This window comes from Paroedura picta, chromosome 12, assembly GCF_049243985.1.
Source record: "Paroedura picta isolate Pp20150507F chromosome 12, Ppicta_v3.0, whole genome shotgun sequence".
In the NCBI taxonomy this organism is placed as follows: Eukaryota; Metazoa; Chordata; class Lepidosauria; order Squamata; family Gekkonidae; genus Paroedura; species Paroedura picta.
The window spans coordinates 36,031,850-36,055,246 of NC_135380.1; the positions used below are offsets into that span (position 1 = coordinate 36,031,850).

The following is a 23,397-nucleotide window of genomic DNA, read 5'->3' on the forward strand; positions in this document are numbered from 1 at the left end:
CAGGAGCCCCTGCCAGCATTTGCTGGCAGGGGCTCCTGGGAATTGTAGTCCATGGACATCTGGAGGGCCGCAGTTTGACTACCCCTGTTCTACACCCTCCTGATGTCACGGGAAACAGGCTGTGACCCAAAGATCACAGCCTTCTTCCTCCTCCTCCTCCTCCAACCCATGATAGAATTCCAGCTAACTTCCTTAATGTTTTGTGACTTCTGTGTTGAAAAATGATTGGGGCTCTGGGCAGAGGGAAAAAGAATTGCTCAAGGCGGGGGCTCCGACCTCTGTAAAAAAAAAAAAAGTAAAAAGTGCCTTAATGTTGAAAACCAAAGCCTCTTTTTTCTCTTCCAAGATAGTTTATTGCAAATGTTATACCAAATGTTTAAAGAAAAGTGCTTATATATATTAATAATAAAATCCAGCTTTATTTAATGTCAGCAAAGTCCGTCGTCTTCTTTTTTTGAGATCTTTGTGCTCTGAGGATACAGTAACTGCACTTCTTGGTTTTAAATGCTTTCGGGGGGTAGGGGTTGTCCAGTGTCTCCTGGCCACTGTGGGAATATGGGACGGGGGGGGGGGTAGAGTTGCCAGAGCCAGGTTGGGAAACTCCTGGAGATGGACCTGGGGATGCAAAGGACATCAGGATGCACAGTGGCCTAGAGTCCACCCTCCCAAGCAGCTATTTTCTCCAGGGGGACCAGATCACTGCAGTCTGGAACTGTAATTCCAGGGGATCCCCAGATCCCATCTGGAGGCTGGCATCCCCTATATGGGAGGTAAGAATCGTGGTTAAGATGCATAATCTGTCGAGAAACCTTGGAAACAGTCATCAGGCTTCGAGACATCCTGGAAGTGGCACGATTATGAAGAATATGGTTGGGAAGCATAGCAGTGGACACACCCACCCAGGGCCCCTCCCCTTCCCACTCCTCCAGGCCCCTCATTGGCCATTTGGGGAGGGGAGGAGCAGGTGAATATTACCATATTCTGGTCATATCACCCAATAAATGTTTTAACAAATTTTAAAAATACATAAAAAAAATAACTCTCAGCCATTCAGAAAAGCCTTCCAGGGCCATCAAGAAACCCAAGAGATTCACAAAACCGTTATTGAGAAAGCATGTTTAACACGTCAGCAAGTAACTTTGCAATTGCTTCTAATGCGGTGGCTAGTCAGTCGCCAGGATCAAAGCATTTCCCTTTTTGCAGCCAAACACAAACCTTCCAAGCAGAACAGGAAATGATGTAAATGCAGCCTGTACGTTTCCCCCAGCCACCAGCTAGAAACCTAGAAATGAGGTTGTATTTTACCAAATTTTCATCCTGATTTCATAGACACACAAAACACACCTATTGATGTGAGGCCTCGTTTTGTTCTGCCGCCTTAACGGCATATGCCATTAGGCAGGAACAACTTTGCAGACTCGCCGGTGTTTCCAAGAGGGAGGAAAAACCTGCTCCAAGAACTTCCAAAATAATGTCCTGAAGTCACAGTGACCCACTAAATTGGATGACACCGGCCCAAGATGGATGAGATGCTGGCAGGACTGTGCTCCCACTTTTCTACCAGTTTCAGGAGACTGATCACTACCATGCAGGGCCCCGATTCACATGGAGCTTCACATCTTTCCTATCGACAGTGTTCCTTGGCTGATTTAAACCAATACCATCTTCTCGCCAAGCTGCTCTTAAAAGAAGAGGAAGAGCTGGGTTTCTATACCCTGCTTTTCACTACCCGAAGGATTTCCAAAGCGGCTTACAAACACCTTTCCCTACAAAAGACACCCTGGGAGATAGGTGGGGCTGAGAGAGCTCTAAAAGAACTGTGCCTAGCCCAAGGTCACCCAGCTGGCTGCATGAGAAGGAAGAGTGGAGAATCAAATCTGGTTCTCCACATTAGAGTCCACCACTCTTAACCACACAGTCTCTCTTAGCCTTGGCAGGCAAGAAAGGCAGGCAGGGAGTATTCCAGCCTCCCACCCAGCAAACAACTTGCTAAGAAAAACCTATGCTTTGTAATGACACTCCAATCCAAACTTTCCTTTTAAAAAAACACCAGGAAGGCCCTATCACATCTCCGCACAACTTGTCTAATTTTGCCCTCCTCGAAATAGAGCCTGGGCACAGAATGTAGGGAAATTCCAGTTCAACCTCCTTCCCCCCCAATAAAACCCCACGCCAAAGTCACTGTTTAGCCTGGCAGTGCGCATCAATCAACTTTGTGACTCCAGTTACGGCTACGAAGGCTGGTGCCCTTAGAAGGCGATACTGAAAAAGAGCAACTCCCATGTTGCATTCTCTGGGCAAGCTGAAAGAAAGCCATCCTGGAAACAAGAATATACAAATTGAGAAGTTGAGAAGTGCAGCCAAAGGCCTTCTGGCCCTTTGTAATGTTACCTGTCCAACATGCTATGTGTAATGCTTTCCCTGGCTCTCTAAAGCACCAATTGGAACGTTCAGAGTATGGGGGATCTTTGCACAACACTGGAGGTTCCCTCATAAGTACCTGGTTCTGGCTGCAACCTCAGTCTGGGCACCTCCTCCCTCCTCTCCTGTGCCCCTTTCTTTCAGGCCTTCCTTTTCCATATATTCTGCAGACTTTCATCCAATTGAGTTCAGAGAATCTGGCATGAATGAAGGCAAGGAGACACTGCCGCTCTATCCATCCCGAATTAAGCTGGAGGCATGTATCATTCCTCCACTGCAAATTGGGAGGGGCAAAACCACACAAATCCATAGAAGGCCACATCCTTTGCAAGCAGGCAAGGCTAAGGATTCGAATCCCACCAACTTTAGGTTAAAATAACAAGGGTGAAGGCTGTGAAATTCTCCCAAGATTTGAAGATCTGCCAAGTGGTGGCAATCGTCCCAGGCTTCTGACTGGAGTGACAGCCATTCTCCTAGCCCTAACACGTTTTAAGGTTGTCATTTAGACTCATTCAGTCACTTAAAAATATATATTTCAGTTGCTCTGTAAAAAGAGGAATAAAGATACCATTTTAAAAGGTCAGAGGTTGTTGGTACGGAAGACGGGAAGTTGGAGTGAAGACCAGTTGGCTGGCAGTGGAGAAAATAACATCTCCTGGGGGAGGGGCTTCCCTTTCTCCCCAAGCCTTGTCAATCACTTTCTGGAGCAGAACCTGAGCCGTTTCTGGAGTCGAGCCTGCCGAGGCTATCTCGCACTGAGCAGCGGGAAGGCGACGTAGTACCCGATGGCCGAGCCCACAATCACACCCAAGAAAATCCACACATTGTATGACATCACGGCCAGCATCACCAGGTAACCGAGGACCACTTGGACGACATGGAGTAGGGTCTGGGTGCTGTGCCACAGGAATAACCTTTCAAAAAAAGAGGGGAGGAAGAGGACCAGGGATTAGAATTTGCCTCAATTTCAGTTCTCACCTGTTTGCAGGCTGAGCCAGTAAGACAGATGCAGCAGATGTCTTGGCAGTGGAACAGGAGAATAACAAGCAGTATTACAGGTGACAGCATAGAGCAGCGGTTAAGGTGCTGAATTGGGGTCTGGGAGACCCAGGTTCAAAGCTGCATACTACCACGGTAGTTTGCTGGGTGACTATGGGCCACTCACTCAGCCTTAACCTCCCTGACATGGTTGTTAGGATAAAATGAAGCCAAAACAGTGCTACGATCAACCCCTCTGGATCCCTACTAAGGAGAAATGCAAAGATTAAATATCCCTAAGACCTTTTCTGCATTTGTTATTTGCCAGCACATTCTCGCCACACTGAATTTTGGATGCAAACCCTGAATTTGCACCTGGCATTCTACATTCGTGGCTTTCTCCAGTGCCACCCACGAGTCTATTTGCAGTTTGCATTTTGCACTTCCAGTGGGAGAGTTGACGTTCCCGCCTTCTGCCTTGCCTCCCATCCATTTTTTTTAAGCTGAGCATGTGCAGTAATGCAATGGCGTCATAACATGATCAAAACAGGAACATGCCTTTTTCACCCATAATGAGCAGGATGCATTAGCAGGCACAAAACTGCAACCAGATATTGAAAAATCCTCCCCTCCCCCATCCTTCTTCCCCCCCCCCATGGGAAAGGTGCTCAAACACTCCCTTCTTCCATCTGCTGTGCAGCTCACTCCCCCTCCTCAAAGCCTTCTCAAGAGCAATGTCAATTAACAGGGCGGCATGGAAAAAATGGGCCGCAGACCGGGGCTTGAAGACCCCTGTGTTAGGGTACTCCTGTATTGTAATGCGAAAAACAGCTCTTTTTTTGTGCATGCAGAAAGCAGGGGGAGGCTGCTGCATGAAATTGACAAACTTCTCAGCCTCCCTGCATGAAACTGACAAAGAACTCTAGGCTCAATCTTGTGTGTGTTGTGCTTGTGCTACTTCAGAACTGTGTTGTAATACGATCATGATTTTAAAACAATCTAAAATACCGTGGGGAGGAAAGGGAAGGCTGGCAGAGACACGGAGCATTGGTCAGACCGCAAACATCACCATTTGAGGCAGGAAACAATGCAGGAAGCCAATGTGACTTTAGAGCTTCCAGTTTAGGTAACAGCGAATTCACTGCTAGGGGACTGGGGGTGAGGGGTGGGAGGGGAATCTGGTTTTAGCAACATTCCCAAAACATATAGTGAACAGGGAATGCATTCAGCGCAGCACCTGAATCGCAAGGTTTTTGTGTGGAATTCCACGAAGCATTAAGACGGCCATCATGCCATTTTTCCGCAGCATGGAAAGGGTCCAAGAGTTAAGGTGATGTTTCACCTACGATGGCCAAATCTCCCACACCTGGCTGGCTCACATATCCCCAATCAAATATTGTATGAAGCTAAGCCAGCCTGTCTGCTGTTGGCAGCCTCCTCCTTTTGATTTCAATCTGGTGTCTTCTATTAGTAAGGGCAAGACTCAGGAGCTGGGGAGGGGGGGGGGGAGGAATATTTGCCAGCACAGAAAAGATGCTCCCCTCCAACCACTGGCAGGCATCTCCAGACAGGAAAACTTTTCCTAGAACCACCTAGGCAAATTCATTGCTGCTCCTCCCATATTTGGAAATAACACTGATTTTCAATGACTGGAGAGGTTTTTGTTTGTTTCTAATAAATGAAGGACCCTTGTCTGACTTCTTTGAGATGGGTACAGCCCTTGAAACCAGAGGCATCAAATAATAAACAATAATATGCAAATGTCATTCAGACAGCCCAAGAAGGGAAGGTATTTCCAGAGCAAGGGTTCCTTGTTCTTTCTCCATAGCTACCCTTTTTGGCCCTATATTGTTGGTTTTAGCGGAGGAATAGTTAATAGAAAGCAACCATGGGGCAGCTCTTATGCCACTGGTGGGTTGCAGGTAGAATATGCCACAAGAGCCATCATGGGATGGATGTTCTGAGAGACCAGGCTACCCCTTGATCATTGCAATCATTAAACAGTGCTGCAATACTTAGCAACGGATCAAGAAGCAGATTCTTTCCAGCAGGACTTTAATTCGGTTTAAATGCAATGGTTCCATGCCACAGAAAGGGTCTGCATGTTTGCCAGGCATCTGCTCTAGATTCAAAGTACACTAGAGCAGGGGTAGTCAACCTGTGGTCCTCCAGATGTCCATGGACTACAATACCCATGATCCCCTGCCAGAATTTGCTGGCAGGGGATCATGGGAATTGTAGTCCATGGACATCTGGAGGACTACAGGTCGACTACCCCCTGCACTAGAGAATCAATCTCAAGCGTCCCTGACAAATGCCGGCCCAGCTGCTGCTTGAAGACTGCTAGTGATGGGGAGCTCACCACCTGCTTAGGCAGCCAATTCTACCACTGAACTACACTTATTGTATCTACTCTCCAGGCTGAATGTTCCCAAGTCCCTCAGCCGTTCCTCCTAGGGCTTGGTCTCCAGGCCCCGGATCATCTCCGTCCTCCTCTTTGTGTTGTGTCTGAAACCCACTTCACTCTTCCTGTAGAGTTTGGAAGCTGCCTATTAACCCTCTGCCAGCACCAAGCGTAGCTCATCGCCCTCTTTTCCCACATGGGTTTCTGATCTGGATGTCCCACATGCAGAGAAGGAAGCAATTTCACAAGTCATGCAGAGATGCAACAGGCCACCTTCTGCTGAGGGAGGAATAATCGGAAGCTGTGGAGTGAGTTAGGAAGGGCCTCTTCTTCCCTCCCCCCCCCCCTTTGGTCTTACTTTTGGGAGTTGCTGGCTAGCCGCTCCACGCCTGTGTTCACGGACGCCCCCTCTGGCTCTTCTAGGGTCTCCTGGCTGAGGCTGGGGGCCAGGGCTGGCATCGTGCGCTGAAGTAGCTTGGCCCTGCCCACTTTGATGGCTTCGTACAACACTGACAACAGCATGATGATCAACACCGAAAGCACCATTCCTGAGAAGCAATGAGAGAAAGAGCGGTAGGTCAACTCTCAACAGCTGGTCTCCTGGATTTTAGGTAGCTATACCCTGCTTTTCTCTCCACTGGGAGAGGGGGGGGGGTTTAAAAAAAATAGTTCTCCCTACGTCTTCCTCTCAAGAACCCTGTGAAGTAGTTTAGGTTGAGAGTAACTGCAGAAGAGCAAAGGAGTCTCAAAACAGCTTCCAATCACCTTCCCTTCCTCTTCCCACAACAGACACCCTGGGAGGGCAGTGAGGCTAAGAGAACTCTTGAGAAAACTGCACTAGCAGGACTGTGACTATCCCAAGGCCACCCATGTGGAGGAGCGGGGAAACCAACTCAGCTTTCCAGATTAGAAGCCACCGCTCTTAACCACTACACCATACTGGCTCTCAGTGGTCAGCCAGAAAGCTCCCATGGCAGGGTGGGTATTGGAACCTGGTATTTGAACCCGCTGAGATGCCAAGGTCTTGGCTTGGAGAGGGAGGGGACTGTCCAGTTACTACCCAATCATACTGAAGAACATCACCTCTTCATGAAGGCCCCCAAGCAGAACTGTACTCCTGGCCACAACCACCAAACAGGTTTTGTGATACTGCCCAATTACCAGAACCATCCCACCCCCTCCAGCTGAGTCAGGGCATGTTTCTATCAGCCATGCATCTGGAGCCGAGGTGCCATCTTGCCTGTCCTGCTGCCTGTCCTAAGCCTCTAAACAAGCTGGGTTGGAGCTGCCTTTGCACTTACCACACTGAGAAAACCTCTAAATATTCCCAAATGACAAGCTATATATTGCAATAATATATTTACTCAGCTTCTGCCCATTTTGTGCTGATCCCTAACTTCTGCTCAGGAAACATCATTGCCTCATTCAGGCTATATAAAGGGATCATAGAGCAGGGGCAGTCAACCTGTGGTCCTCCAGATGTTCATGGACTACAATTCTCATGAGCCCCTGCCAGACGCATGGGAATTGTAGTCCATGAACATCTGGAGGACCACAGGTTGACTACCTCTGTCATAGAGGGATGTGCTAGAATTGCAGGTATGACATTTTTTGTTGTAACTATGTAGAAATTAGGGATGCCATTCCCCAGATGGAACCTGGTGAGCCCCTGGAAGTATAGCTCATTTCCAAGCAACAGAGATCAGTTCCCCTGGAGAAAAAGGCTGCTCTGGAGGGGGGACTCCATAGCATTAGACTCTACTGAGGCCCCTCCCTGTCCCAAATCCCACCCACTCCTGGCTCCACCCCCAAAGTCTCCAGGTATTTCCCTACCCAGAGCTGGCAGCCCTAGTGGAGATAGTTTGGTGCTTTAGCTTTCTGTTTTGCAGGCAGAAATTCCCTGGTTCAATCCTTGGCATCTCCTGTTAAGGGACAGGTGCCAGCAAAGACCTTTCTCTACCTGAGATCCTGGGAACATGGCTGCTTGAGAGAGTACAAAGTGCTAAACTATGTGAGTGGTCCAATTGGCCTGATTTGGTCTCAGCCACTTTTATGTCCATGGACGTTTACCCACAATCAAAGATGGACATAAAAACATCTTAGACCAAACCAAGAAGAAGAGTCGGTCTTATATGCCACTTTTCTCTACCCGAAGGAGGCTCAAAGCGGCTTACAGTCGCCTTCCTTTTTCTCTCCCCACAACAGACACCCTGTGAGGGTAGCCAGCTCTGGGTAGGAAATTCCTGGGGATGTTAGGGATACAGTCTGGAGAGGGTGGGGATAATGGAAGGGGGGACTTCAGTGGGGTATAATGCTACAGAGTCTGTCTTCCAAAGCAGCAGTTTCCTCCAGAGGAACTGATCTCTGAACCCTGGAGATTAGTTGAGATCTCCTGCCTCTACCTGGATGTTGCCAACCGTTACCCCCATGTGACTCAGAAATAATTACTGGCTTTCTTTTGCAGACTTATTTCTATGCCCAGAGAGCTTGCAGAAGGTGGTTTTTATTAGCTGGTGTGGAGCCTGGAACAGGTAGTGAATGAGGCGGATTGCCTGTGGTTAACCAACATGGCTCTGACCCTAACCCTTTGAACGTCTTGTTTGCATTGCAGCAAAATGTGCATCAGGAAGCAGACAGGAGGGCCTGCCCTGTGAGCACTAGCTCTGCTCTGCTTAGTGTGAGAAAGGGCATAGTTCCCTCAGACGGAAAAGAAGAAGAGCTGTTTTTTTGTACCTTGCTTTTCACTACCCGCAGGCGTCCCAAAGCGACTTACAAACACCTTTCCCTTTTTCTCCCCACAACATACACCCTTGAGCAGGGGTAGTCAAACTGCGGCCCTCCAGATGTCCGTGGACTACAATTCCCAGGAGCCCCTGCCAGGGGCTCCTGGGAATTGTAGTCCACGGACATCTGGAGGGCCGCAGTTTGACTACCCCTGCTCTTGAGAGTTAGGTATGGCTGAGACAGCTCTACAAGAACTGCTCTGTGAGAACAGCTCTAAGAGAACTGACTGGCCCATGGTTACCCAGATGGCTGCATCTGGAGGGGTGGGGAATCAAACCTAGTTCCCCAGATTGGAGTCCACCCCTCTCAAACACTGCCCCATGCTATAAATGTCCAAGCCTCCTGAAATCCCAGTGGCCTGTACTTTTCTTGACTCAGTTCCTTCCCAGGGCTTGTTTTGGACTGAAGCTGACCTACCTACAGCTGCTGTTGCGGACACACAAACACACAAACACCCCCACCAGCAATAGCAGCTTTTCTATCCCAAAAGCAGACAGAGCCCCCCAGGTGACCTCCTCATTCGCTTTGGTTCCCCTTGCCAGATGGGGACACAAGATGGCTGGCGGGCTTCTTGGACCCCAATTCCTCTTCCACTCTGTGGAACCCCCCCCCCCACACACACACACACTCCTTCACAACACCAATGTTTCACTTAGAGTTGGCAACTTCCAGGGGGTGACTGGAGATCCCCGGAAAACAGAGATTGGTTCTTTATCCCCTGCAGAAAACGGCTGCTTTGAAAGGTAGATTCGATGCCATTAACGACCTGAAGTCCCGCTCCTCCTCCCAAATCTCCAGGTATTTCCCAACCCGGAGCTGGCAATCTTAGTTTGACTCCTGGGGATCCGTTCTACTAACTCATTGTTTTCCACCAGTGCTCAGAACCTTCCACGGCCATCTCTGGTGTCAGCAGAAGGCTCCTTGGGAAAGAGGAACTGTCATTGTTAGCAGAACAGATCTGTGGGATCCCAGCCAGGGCGCCCACAGGGGAATTAGCTCCCACTAGGTTGAGTCAATAAACACAGCAGCCCTGTGACAAAGGCGTCAGTGTGTCAGGCAGGGCCAGCCTTTGGCTCATCGATTCACCTTCTCTATTGAGCTCAGCTCTCTGCTGGCTTCCTCCTCGGTTGATTCAGCCCAACTGCTCCCTGCACTCGCGGCTCCCTCATTGGTCCATTCTGAAAATTCCACCTGGAAGCCCCGCCTTGGGCCTAATGAAATCTATCCTAAAAGCCTGCTGTCTACATGGTGCAGCTGGAGACATACACCTATGTTATAAGGCAGGGGTAGGCAAACTGTGGCCCTCCAGATGTCCATGGACTACAATTCCCATGAGCCCATGCCAACATTTGCTGGCAAGGGCTCATGGGAATTGTAGTCCATGGACATCTGGAGGGCCACAATTTGCCCACCCCGTTATAAGGGCTGGCTCTCGAGTGCCAGACTCTAGGTGGGAACTGGGGAGCCCCTGGAATTCTAGCTCATCTCCAAACTACAGAGAAGATGGCTGCTTTGGACGGTGGGCTTGGTGGCATTGGGCCCCTCTCCTCCCCAAGCGCCACCAACAACTCTCCAGGGGTTTCCCAACCTCCATATGCCAACTTTGTTTCCCTCTATGCCCCACCAGTTGTCAGGGGAGACCTGGCAGCCTTATCTGGGCTGCCCATTAATTAGCTGGCCAAATACTGCAAGAAAGCTAAGATAGCCCTTGTGTGTTCCCACTGTTGCCCTTTGGCCCGGCAGACAACCCTGACAGTGGCATACCTAGAGAATTTGGTACTTGGGGGAGGTGCCCTGCAGCTGGAGGAGCGTGCGCCTGGCCACCATGCTCCCTCTGCCACCAGGTCCCTGCAAGCCTTGTGCCACTGCCCTCCTGCTCAGCTGACCCACATGAGCCTTGCCTCATTTCCACCACTCCTCACCCAGCCACACAGACCAAGTTTGCATGACACCACCCCTCTGGCCCAGAAAGTGAAGGCATCCCCCTGTCCAGCTCCCAGGATCCCTCTGCTGCACCTCCTTCCCCTGCCATCTTTTGTGGCCAGGAGTAGAAGCAAGCTCTTGATTAGCAGGTCTGGGGTAGAAATCATCATTACATCTTGGGTCATGAATCTACTGCCCTAACTGATAGTGTCTAAAAAAAAAAAGCAAGGGGGGGGGCTTTCAATCCCCTTCCCCCATTCCCAACATACGGCTTGATCTGCCCAATTTTTCTGCTGGTTCCTAAGACAGAGCTCCTTTGGACTCCTCAAAGGTTGTGTTGGAGACTGTGGAATCCATGTGGACACAATCCAGAAGGGCGAGAGACTGATGTTAAGGAGGAGGGGAATGGTGAACTCAAGTGGAAAAACTGATAGCCTCCACCCCACCATTTTAAACTTCAGTCATGTTCCCTCTTTGCTACCTTAGGAACCCAAGCTGGATGCGAGAGAAGAAAAGGTTCATGATTCTGTAGTCCACTTTAAAGGGCAAACTGTATTTAAGGACAGGACAAGCACCTTTCCCTGTACTTCAGAAGATGTATCCCAGCAACGGTTTTGTTTCCGCACAATGTGCTGCACAAATTATAAACCAGCCTTACAAAACAGAGGAGAGGAGGAGGAGGAGGAGGAGGAGGAGGAGTCGTCGTCTCAAAGCAGCTTACAGTCCCCTTCCCTTTCCCCTCCCCACAACAGACACACTGTATGGTGGGTGAGGCTGAGAGAGCCCTGATATCACTGCTCGGTCAGAACAGCTTTATCAGCGCCATGGCAAGCCCAAGGTCACCCAGCTGGCTGCATGTGGGGGAGTGCAGAATTGAACCTGGCTTGCCAGATTAGAAGTCTGCACTCCTAATCACTACACCAAACTGGTTCTCAGGAGGCGATGAAGCTAGCATTACAAGTTCAATAAGTTGTCAAAAAGTCCTTGGCCTACAAGGACAGTCATTACAACCTGTTAGAAATTGAGGAAGGAAGCCCATCGTTGGCTAAACCGGACAGTGCCCTGAAAGCACAGATCAGATAGCCCTGGTTCCACCCCTCTGCCAGATTAGGGAATGGAGCCTAGTGCACTGCAGAATTGCACAGGACACCCAAGTCCTAAGGAAGACAGGACACTAAGAACCCAATCTTAGGGGATGACTTGCCAGTAAAGTGCACTCTGGCTCCTATTCTGTTTTTCTACTCTTTGATCTTTTGTCCTTGACTCGAAGTCTTGTGGAGTTCAAGTAGTCAAAGAGGCTGATACTTAAAGAACCTAAACAGAGAGACCTTTTATTGTTTCAGAAATATGAAGGAAGTTTCAGGCTACACCTAATCCTTGCTGTACACAAGACATATCTGGATGGAGCCATCAGCTTACACAATTTAAGATATGAGTGTTTTCCTTACCTGCAGGGCTGTGGACATTCCAAAAGTCAAACAGAAGAACCACTTTGTCAGAGAAGAAGAAATACATCTGCGGAGAGACGGACAAGGTGAAGCCAAAAATAAGAGACTAATCTCACCTGGGTTTCTTTGGCTAGCTATACCTTCATTGTCTTTGTTCCGCATTAGGCGGTAGGTTTAATTTAAATACAGGTGGTCTTATTTTCAGCTGCTGCATTCAAGCTGACTTGAATGTTTTAATTGCAGCCATCCCCCCCCCCCTTCCATTCCACAGAATATGCTTCCGGTCAAGCTAGAATAATCAGGAATAACAGTAACTTCAACTGTGGGAAAACTTTCAAATGACATTGACTCTATACTAAATTAAGGTGACCAGATTTTAACATTGGCAAAGTGGGACACCATTGACCGAGAGGGGGGGGGGGGCTCTTGATTAAAATTTTGGTCTATATAGAGCAACAAAAAGTTTCATAGAACGCATAGAATGCAAAAATAGTATTGTAATATATATATTTTTACTAGCAACATAAGTACAGTTTGCCAGGTACCCCCAGATGTCCCTCCAAAAGTGGGACAATCTGGTCACCTTATACTGAATGCTTGTGAAAACTCAAATGGAATGAATGTTGCTGTTTAAAAACAAAGTTAATCTTAAACATTTTCTAACATTTGAGAATTATCTTCAGACTTCCCCCCCCAAAATACCTTTATTTTTCAAACAGCCACCTTATTTTTTTTTGTTATTATTATTTATAGTCCCCCTTTCTTCCCAGTGGGGGCCCACAAGGGCTTTACTTCATCCCCCCCCCTCCATTTTATCATCACAACCACCCTGCAAGGTAGGTTACCTGTCACAGGCCAAAAGTCACCCAACAAGCTTCCATGTCAGAGAGGGGATTCAAACCCAGGTCTTCCCAGAGACTACTCACTTGAAGACTAGCTACTTGCTGCTCCCTTTATTGAAAGCTATCGTTCCTGTAAGATCCTACAAGCTAAATTAAAGTTCTTTAGGGCAGTGGTCCCCAACCTTTCTTTCACCAGGGAATGGTCAACGCTTGACAATTTTACTGAGGCCCGGGTAGGGGTAGTCTTTTGCCAAGGGACATCGCTGGTGTCAGCTGAGCCCCTACTCCACTTGCTTTTCCGCTGGCGCCCCTGACTTCCCGCCACCCACTGGGGGGTGCTGCCAGCAGCAGCTGCGCAGTGCCATGCCGAGGGGGAGCCCCAGCCATGGCGGCTGCTGGAGAGCACCAAAGGTGAGCTGATGGCAGAGTAGCAGGCCAGCCACAAGGCAGTAGCCAGGTAGGAGGACGAGGAGGAGTTTAGGACCACTGCTTTAGGGGACCATACTCCACTTTTTTTGCTCTAGCTATATCCCAATTCAAATTATCTGTATGGTTTGCTTCTTACTGAACTGCATCAGATCCCAGTCTTTTTAGTGATAGAAACTGGCTCCAAAGGCCAATCTCACTGTCTGAAACAGGACATTAATGGCTACAAGGGTTTTACCCTGTAGGGACACTGATAGCCCTGATTGGAAACAGAATACGCTTCAGCTTCACAGCCAGGCCAATGCTAACACAGATAAGCCTCCAATCCTAACTTGGGTCCGATAAGAGAGGAGTCCGGTGTCCGCTGCTTATTGCTTCATAGGAACAAGGTAGCTCCTCTTTTGCTGCGGGAATAAATCTTGGGTTATGTTGCAAGTAAAAAAATATATATTACAATACTATTTTATGTGTTCTATGCATTCTATGAACATTTTTGTTGCTCCATATAGACCAAATTTTTAATCAAGACCCCACCACCCCGGTCAATGTTTTACTAATGTTAAAATCTGGCCACCTTAGTCTTAACCCTTGTTAATATTATGAACAGAAGTGGACATGACAGTCTTTTTAGAAATGGCAGCAGAATCAGTCATTGCTCCTCCTTCTGTGCTAGACAAAGGTACAAAGGGAAAGGGAAATTTCTTACTGGTTTGCTAACTAAAGATTTATTGTGATGCCAAGTTTTTTGTGAATGACAGCCCACTTATTACAGAGTCCTGATTTGCTACACAGATGTATGTAGGTTCAAATATAAAATCGCAATCTGTTACTGCATTTGAGCATTGTTATATCACAGTTCCACAGGGCCTGCAAGACGGAGCTTTCCCACTAGGCGTTTGGTTGAGGCCAGGGCAAGGAAGATCTACTTGGCCTCTGCCCCAAATGTTTTCATCTTTTAAAATTCAGGTAACTGTTAACATCCGCACCTCCCTTGAAGCCGGAGCCAGCTCAGATTGGTGGAACCCAATGGGGTTACTGGGGAGGGGGGGCTTTTTATTGATTGCTTGCAATTTTATTGTTTTTATGACTTTGTTGTGAACCACCACAACCACCGAGAGCAGCAGTCAATAAATGCAAAAATAAATAAAATATTGAGCCTCTTCCTTCTTTCATTTCCTTCCTCATATGTCTTCGATTTGGGACTGGATACCTGTTATTTTTGTACCCCCTAGATTTGAGGTCTCTTTATAAATAAGGCTTGCTTGGCAATAAAAACTCAACGGGACTTGTTTCTAAGTAAGCATGCCTAGAATCAGGCTGCAAAGGGAAGTGTGTCTCTCCAGGCATGAGCACAGGGTCTCCAGATGACCAGAAATGTGGGCAGGATGTAAGTTTTCTAGTGTGAAAGCAAGACATTACAGCTGGATTCTGGGCATTTGCTGACTAGAACCCAACCAGATCCTTCTAACACAGTGGTTCTCAACCTGGGGGTCAGGACCACTTTGGGGGTCAAACAACCCTTTCACAGGGGTCGTGACAAGGCAAGCAGCTTGGCCAGGGAGGCACAATCCACACAGCAGCCTTGCAGGGTAGATCGAGATAGAACATTCGTCTGGCTGGAGCAGCGGAAAAGAGCAAGATCGGCATGGTGGGACAAGAAACAGAACTGACCTGAAAATCCCCTGAAAAAAACCAATTCATATACAATCATGAACAATGGATCTTCACACGTAATTTTATGGTTGGGGGTCACCACAACATGAGGAACTGTATTAAAGGGTTGTGGCATTAGGAAGCTTGAGAACCACCGTTCTGACGGCTCATCCCACCTGCTGGACATTAAGTCGCCACCTAAATTAATGTGCTTTCACATGTTGTGTAAGAAATGTTTATGGTTCCTCCATAGCTACTCCAAACATGCTGTATTGTGATGGCAGAGGAAAGGTGGGTGTGTGACAGCTTCATTGGACTGTTGCCATACCTGTTTTCCCTGATCAGTTTTGTCTCCAAGTTGAGCTCCCAATGGCTACTAGACAGCAGAGCCAACTAAAAATGTGCTATTCATACGACTGCTTTTTGGGCAGGCACCACCCCCAAATTCTTCACCTCCGGGCCCTTCCCACGTACCGGAATGGTTGGGATTGGAAGTCTCAACTTCTGCGAAATCTAGATTAAGACAGGAAGGGTGTTTGGAAAAGGAGAGGTGCCCAGGGATTGTGGGGGAGGGAATACACATTTGGAGCTAAGAAAGAACCTGCTGTGCATGTAGAAGACCCTGGATTCTCTAAGGCAGGGATAGTCAACCTGTGGTCCTCCAGATGTTCATGGACTACAATTCCCATGAGCCCCTGCCAGCATTCGCTGGCAAGGGCTCATGGGAATTGTAGTCCATGAACATCTGGAGGACCACAGGTTGACTACCCCTGCTCTAAGGGAAGGATCTCAAAACAGATGTTGGGAAAGACCTTGCTGCCTGGGACCCTGGAGAGTCGCTAGTAACCAGAGTAGGAGGCTTGTGGATCACCAATCTGACTCCGAATCAGGTAGGCGGGGCTTTCATCATAGCTGGTGTCAGTCTATCTGTAATTGTTGCCTCGTGTGGTTTAGCTCTGGGCCTGACCGAAAGAGCCTAGCTGGGCTGGCATCTTTACAAACTGGCAGGTTTGCCTCCAGGAGCGGTGATGTCATCAGGCCATGGTTTCTTAGGACTGAATTTCACACACACTCCTGTTAAGTCTAGGCCTGGGTGTGAAACTCGGATGCAAAACTCAGTTTTCAAAGAAGGGGACGAAACCCAAGGTAGAGAGTAGTTCGTTTCCGGACACAAAGAGACTAGGCTGGATACCTTCGGCTTGCCTTTTCACGCGAATTGGCCTTCTGCGAAATGCAGCTCTCGCTGGGTATGCCCCAAACAGCACGTGTGAATTGGCCCTTAGGTGTACTCAGCGAGAGCTGCCATTTTGCAGAATTGTATGTCAAACAGGGAGCTATTTCCATCCAATCAGCCAGGGCAAATGTAAATTGTCACGGAATTAGTATTTTACAAAGTGGATTGCGCTAACTAAGGGGGTGGCTGAAAGGCACTCTGCACATGCTCAGGCAGTCTTTAATATCAGTTGCCATAAGAGCAGATCTGCTGGTATGTTTCCCACGGGGGGCAACCAGATCTGCAAATGTGACCAAAGGGCCACTGCCTCTCCCCGTTTCACCCTAACAACTGCTCTGCAGAAGAAGAGATGGTTTTTATACCCTGCTTTTCACTACCCCAAAAAAGTCTCCAAGTGACTCACAATCACCTTCCCTTCCTCTCCCCACAACAGTCCCCCTGTGAGGTAGTTGGGGCTGAGAGAGCTGTGACAGAACTGCTCTGCAAGAACAACTCTCAGGCCTATAATTGACCCAAAGTCACTCAGCTTGGCTGCATATGGAGAAGGGGTGGGAAGTCAAACCTGGTTCTCCAGATTAAAAGCCGCCGCTCTTAACCGCTACACTAAGCTGGCCCTTGGAGGTACACTGCCACTGAATATGGAAGCTCTCATGTGCCTGTCATGGCTAATGACTAAATAGTCATTGTGTCTAATTCCCTTTTAAAGGCATTTGAGCTAGCGGCATCCACAATGAGTCCCATGGGTCAAGTTCATACGTTTTTTTGGTCTGTCCACACCTGAGCCTCAACAGCAAAAAGCCACTGAAGCCAACCCTTGGCATTATTAATCCCTGCTTTTCTGATCCTGCGTACCCAGGAAGGACAATGGCAGTTGGCAAGGTGTACATGCAGGAGGGATTGGCTTGGGTGTGGTGCCAAATTAGCTGGGTGTTCCACAAACAACCAGGCTCTTCTTAGGTAAGTGCAGGAAGTTGTGATTTGAGGTCAGCAGGATAATTGTGTAAACACTGCAAAGCAGATCAGCTGAGCAGAGAAAAGAGAACTAAGATATTTTTTTTTTAATTTGGTCTTGTGTTTTTTCAGTCATTCGGTGGGTGCAGGGCAAGAGGGGACAATTTTGAAGCTCTCTTTCTTGGCTATTTGGCAAGGCCCTGTACGCCACAGGCTAGTTAAATGTACCAAGAAACAAGGACTGTCGGAGCCCTGGTTCAAATCTCGCTAACCACAAAACTGCTTGCTGGTTCAGATCACCTTTGGAAACTCTGTTCTGCGTGACCCCCCTGGTCAGAAACAAGATTGGGGGGCCATGCAGAGTGAGCATTCACAGTTCTGGCTCCAAGACTAGGACACTCCCTCCCCACTGTGCCTTCTCTGGTGCTGCATTCTAGTCTTTTACACAGTGAGCAAAGAGCTTTCTCTGCTCCCAAACCTAAGCGGTATCACCCCCTCTGCTGTATGTTCCCCTCCCCACACACACTTCAGAGTTCCGAGTGGCTGCTGGTTTCACAAGGGTGTTGTACAAGGGTGAGCCAGGCTAAGGCAATCTTGTCAAATCTCACCTGCTACCCAAGGCTGGCCCTGGTTATGACGTGGATGGGAAGACTCCAAGGTTGTTATGCAGAGGTAGGCAGTGGCAGAGCACTTCCGTCTGCCTCTTGTCTTGAAAGCCCCATGAGGAATCAACCATAAGTCAGAGGAGAGCTAACAGCACGTTAGACACACACTGCTATTATGCCTCCTGTTCTTTAGAGCAGGGGTAGTCAACCTGTGGTCCTCCAGATGTCCATGGACTACAATTCCCATGAACCCCTGCCAGCAAACGCTGGGAATTGTAGTCCATGGACATCTGGAGGACCACAGGTTGACTACCTCTGCTTTAGAGGGGTTGAAATCTGATTTGAGAGCCAGCTTGGTGTGGTGGTTAAGAGTGGCAGCCTTTAATCTGGAGAACTGGGTTTGGTTCCCTGCTCTTCCACATGCAGCCAGCTGGGTGACCTTGGGCCTTGCACAGTTCTCTCAGAGCTCTCTCAGTCCCCACCTGTCCCCATAGGGTGTCTGTTGTAGGGAGAGGAAGGGTAGGTGATTGCGAGCCCTTTTGTGATACTTGAGGCCTGCTAGGTGAACTTGGGTCAGTCACAGTTCTCTCAAAAGCTCTCTCAGCCTCATCTACCTCACAGGGTACCTGTTGTGGAGAGAGGATAGGTAGGTGATTGTAAACTGTTTTGAGACTTCTTTGGGTAATAATAAGTGGGGTGCAAATCCCCCAGTTCTTCTTCTGATTCTCCCCTTCCTGGATGCTGCTTTCCTTGGATTCATTTTATGTTCTTTTTCTTTTTTCTGCATTTTTAGAAATTAATATTGTAAACCGCCTCAAGCAGTTTATTAAAGGTTTTGGGTGACCAAAAAGTTTACAAGCCTCTCTCTCTAATCCTCAGTGCTTCATCTATAAAATGCATGATAATGTTGGCCTACCTTCCAGGGTCACTGTGAAAAATCTGTTTATGTTTTTTTCCTAAGAAACATTTTAACTGCTTCTCTCTCTAAAATGTTCACTGTGGCTTTTGCCAATGGGTGCTCCCTTGAAGAAGAGCTGGTCTTTTATACTCCACTTTTCACTGCCCAAAGGCATTTCAAAGCAGCTTACAATCACTTGCCCCTCTCCTTCCCACTACAGACACCTTGTGAGGGAGGTGAGGCTGAGAGAGCTCTAAAAGAACTGTTGTTAGCCCAAGGTCACGTAGCTGGCTGCATATGGAGGAGTGGAGTATCCAACTCCAGAGACTGCTGCTGCACCAAGCTGGCTCTTGCTACTGTTTCACAGGACCCAACCATATGTATGTGAATCCAAAATATTGCTACTATGTAGCATCATACCATGATTTCAGCTCTATTTCTTTGGTTTCATTCATAGCCTTCTTAATATTCAAAAGTCCCAGGGAGGATAAGATCCTGGAAGGCAAATGCCTATGCAAATTAATAAGGCAGTCACTGAGGGCTTTTCCGCACATAGGGCAGTATCACGTGAAGCCTGCTGGATGTCAAAGCTGTCTTGAATGTTTCTGGCTGTTTTTCACACGTCTTGCACTCCTCACTCGCTGCCAGAACAAGAAGAGAAAGCAATGCCCTTGAGGTTTGTTGCACTTTACCCTATCTACCACTGTCAATCACTTTGGGCAACCAATCCCCTCTCGGCATGGCTGATCGGCATATGAACTACCCGCGACTGCCGAAATATATCTTTCTTCAACATATGTATGTATGTATGTATGTATGTATGTATGTATGTATGTATGTATGTATGTATGTATGTATGTATGTATTTATTTATTTATTTATTTATTTATTTATTTATTTCGTTTAAACACCTATCTGCATATTCATGGAGGTACAGACAATCTTTGGGGGATTTTTCCCGGGCATACAATGAGAATGTTGCATTGTCGAGGCAATGTTAAATTTGAAGCTATAATACAGCGAACGTGGGAGAAGCACACTTTGTGTCACATCACTGATTATAAAGTGCTTTTGTGTATCTGCAGGCTCGCTGAGGCGCGTGTCTGCCTATTCGTTGATCCAGGCAGTTCGCCATTAAAAAAAAATAATAACTTCTCCTCCGCGGGAAGAAGGGAGAGGGAAGCAGGTGCGAGGGTGGGACATTGCAAAGGCAGATGTAGTGCTTCTTCACCTCCATACATTTCTGTTGCTGGTGGCCTGCTGGTTGTCCACCAGGGAATAATACTTATTAGGTTGGTGAATCCACTTTTTGGGATTCACCAACTTGCACTTTAAAATAGCGGATGTAGTGAGCAGTTTGCTGGCCTGATATGGGATGTTGGCGACATCACGCAGAGTGGCCGGAATATAGCGTCTTCACAAGGTAAGCATGACGCTACATTTATGGCATGCAGAAAGGCCCTAATATTTAAATGGCATTTCTAATGCATTTGAATGCTACAGATGAGGCTGTTTTTGTAGAGCAGCCATCTGGAAGCTCATCTGCTCCTTGAAGGGCCTGCATGCCTGAAGCTGCCTTACAGTAGCCCAGGTCAGGATGCAGTGAACCCACATACAACCTGCATACATGTGCCTACATCTGTTTGCAAGAATGAGTCGACGAACATTCACTACACGAATGAAACTGGGAACCAGGAACTGGGAACCAGGAACTGGGAACCAGGAACTGGATGAATGTGGAATTGCTTGTTGAGCTGTACGTACGTTGAAATTAATATGAGAATTACTCAGTCCAAGTGAAATGAAAAAAAAAAAAGGGCATGGTGCTTGTGGACTGTCCATTGTAATCTGCAAACATGGCTACTGAGTTAAGTCACTGGCCTGCCAAAATCTGTATTGTCTCTTCTGATTGGCAGTAGCTCTCCAAGGCCTCAAGCAGAGGTGTTCCACATCCTCTAATGCAGGAGTGGCCAAATTGTGGCTCTCCAGGTGTCCATGGACTACAATTCCCATGAGTACTCCATGCACAACTGGAGAGCCACAGTTTGGCCATGTGTAAAGCAGGAGTGGTCAAACTGTGGCCCTCCAGATGTCCATGGACTACAATTCCCATGAGCCCCTGCCAGCATTCGCTGGCAGAGGCTCATGGGAACTGTAGTCCATGGACATCTGGAGGGCCACAGTTTGACCACCCCTGGTATAAAGTGTCATCAAGTTACAACTGACTTCTGGCAACCTTGTCATGTTTTCAAAGGAAGAAATGAACAGAGGTAGTATGTCATTGCCCGGCTCTGTGTCACAATCCTGAACTTCCTTGACGGTCTCTCATCCATGTCGAAAAAGAGAAAGAGTTGGTTTTTATAACTTCACTGCCCGAAGGAGTCTCAAAGTGGCTTACAATTGCCTTCTCTCCCTCTCTCCACAACAACGCTATAAGGTTAGGGAGGCCGAGAGAGCTTCAAGAGAACTGCTCAATCAGAACAGCACTATCTGGGCTGTGATGAACCCAAGGTCACCCAGCTGGCTGCATGTGGAAGAGCGGGGAATCAAACCCGGCTTGCCAGATTAGAAGCTGCCGATCTTAACCACTACACCACACTGGCTCTCCAACCCTGTTTAGCTTCTATGATGAGACCTTACCATTCAGGTCTCAGCAGATGGCATCTAACACCAGATTCATTAACTGGATTTTCTGGGAACTGAACCTGGGCCCTCTGGCATGTCAGGCAGGTGTGCTACCTCTGAGCCATGGCCCCTCCCCAGGTTGTGCTCCCGTCCAATTGTGTGCTTGGTCTTGTTTGTTCCCTGTGGGTCAAGTTTCTTGTAAGCCACCTTAGGGTCAGTGGGAAAGGTGGCATATAAGTCTTTTAATTACACGGATAAAATAGCGCTGAAAAAGAACCCGGCCACAATCGGTTTGCCCAAACAACTTTTGTTTCTGCAAATGCTTCAGAGAACCAGTCCAGAGAACAGGCTGGGTGGGTTCTGTTACAGTTGGGGTGTTCAAGCAAAGATCCTTCCGCATTCATGGAGGGAAGAGTCTCCCACACACACACACACACACATTAGCTAACCTATATCTTCTAAAGCAGTGGTTCTCAATCTTCCTACTGTCACGACCCTTTAATGCAGTTCCTCATATTGTGGTGACCCCCAACCATAAAATTATGCAAGTGTTCTTTCACAAAAATTAAACTGAAACTGACCAATGGCATGAAGATCCATTGTTCATGATGGTATATAAATTTGGTTTTTTTCGGGGTTTCTCAGTTCAGTTCTGACTCTTGTCCCACCATGCCGATATCACTCTTTTCCGCTGCTCCAGACAGACGAACACTCTACCTTGATCTACTCTGGCCAAGCTGCTTGCCCTGCCACGACCCCTGTAAAAGTGTCATTCGACCCCCAAAGGGGTCCCGACCCCCAGGTTGAGAACCACTGTTCTAAAGGAAGAGAAAGTTGTAAATATTAAATGTCATGTCTGCAGTGCCTGGGGCATGGTCAGTGGGGGGGAAGGTCACTGGATCCAATGAGAGAAGTAAGATCCAATCCTGGTTATTATCACTTTCAAATGTACTGTTAACATCAACAGGGATGCATGCAGAGCTCTTTCCCTGAAACCAGAAGGACTTTAAGGTTTGGCTGGGTTGTGACTAGAGTTTTTATGCTCCGAGGGGGTATGCTAACAGCCGTGTGAGCCCGTGCTCCTTTCCCGCTGTCAAGTCAGAAGTGACTTAGGGCAGTGCTGTGGGTTTTTCCAGGCAGGCACCTAGAGGCGATCTGCCCCTTGCTGCTTCTCCGCACTCTTCCTCAGGACTCAGATTTAGGGATCTTCAAGGGAGACCTCATCCAGAGCGCCCAAGCACAGGGTGGGAGAATTCACTTCGGCGAAGTTAAGCCCACTTTTTCAAAGCCCAGCTCCGTTGAGCATGACTTCTGAGAATAAACAAACGGGGCGAGGGGATTTTGTTTTTAAGAAGCTATTCAACTTATTTTTTTTAAGCCACGGGTATCCTTTTGGCTTGCAAAACGGGCAGGATCGGGGTCGACCGAAGTCCAGTTGTCCCGGATCAAGCCAAGCGAACCCTTTGCAGTCCTGCCCGGCTCTGATTTCAAAGGGGCTTTCCTCCAGGGGTCCCAAATGACAGCTCCTGCGCGACGCTCAGGCTGAACAGCTCAACAGCCGTCCTGCGCGCGAACACTGCATTTGCACGCCCCGCGGGGCGATCCTGAAGCCGGTGACGCCCTCCGGGGTCCGCCGGATTCAACGGGTTTTGGAGTCACTCCGCTGCGGAGCGCTCTGTGGAATTGAGTGAGCCTCCCTCGGGGACCTGATCCCCCCTCCCTGCAGGGTACTTACTGGCATCATCTCGCCCCCTGCGCCGCGCGCCGCGCTCCTCCGACTGTCTCCGCAGCGATCGGGTTCCGCCTGTGGCCAAAGATACGTCTCAATGAACGAGACTGTATCATTTTCGAGGAACCACGTGGGAGGCGCGCGGGGAGTATCCTGGGGGTTGTAGTCCCTGCCTCGGGACGCCTGCGAAATGGGCAGGTCGGATCCGCGGGCGACAGGGCAGAGGCCAGCGTGGGGCAAGGAAGCCCGCTGAGTGAAGGGGCAGTGGGTTTATTGCAGCCTTGCGGAGGGGCGCTGGCTCTGCTCTGGAGTAAGGGGGCGTGTGGGGGACAGGAAGCCGTGCAAAGCACTCGGCTGTGTATTTCCAAGAGCCGATGGCATTCTGCGACAGCGAAGCCAAGGCAACACTGGAGCGAAGAATCTGGAGCCAGACTCTTGCGATTTATCTGGCTGGAATTTTTGGCTTTTTGAGACTC

At 48.4% G+C, this 23,397-nt stretch overlaps 1 protein-coding gene across 2 annotated transcripts; it reads right to left on the reverse strand.

The window, feature by feature from the left end:
* Positions 1–89: 89 nt before the first annotated feature.
* Positions 90–23,039, reverse strand: SLC31A2 (solute carrier family 31 member 2). 2 transcript variants are annotated; one of them, XM_077307093.1, is made up of 4 exons: positions 22,928–23,039; positions 11,959–12,025; positions 6,162–6,351; positions 93–3,335 (listed from the first exon to the last, which is right to left on the reverse strand). In XM_077307093.1, the coding sequence occupies exons 1-4, from the start codon at positions 22,934–22,936 to the stop codon at positions 3,167–3,169; spliced, it is 435 nt and encodes a 144-aa protein (XP_077163208.1). In that variant the 5' UTR covers positions 22,937–23,039; the 3' UTR covers positions 93–3,166. The 2 variants fall into 2 exon arrangements, with proteins under 2 accessions (XP_077163209.1, XP_077163208.1); XM_077307094.1 differs by lacking the exons at positions 11,959–12,025; positions 22,928–23,039 and adding an exon at positions 9,674–9,758 and having other exon boundaries at positions 90–3,335.
* Between the last annotated feature and the right edge of the window lie 358 nt (positions 23,040–23,397).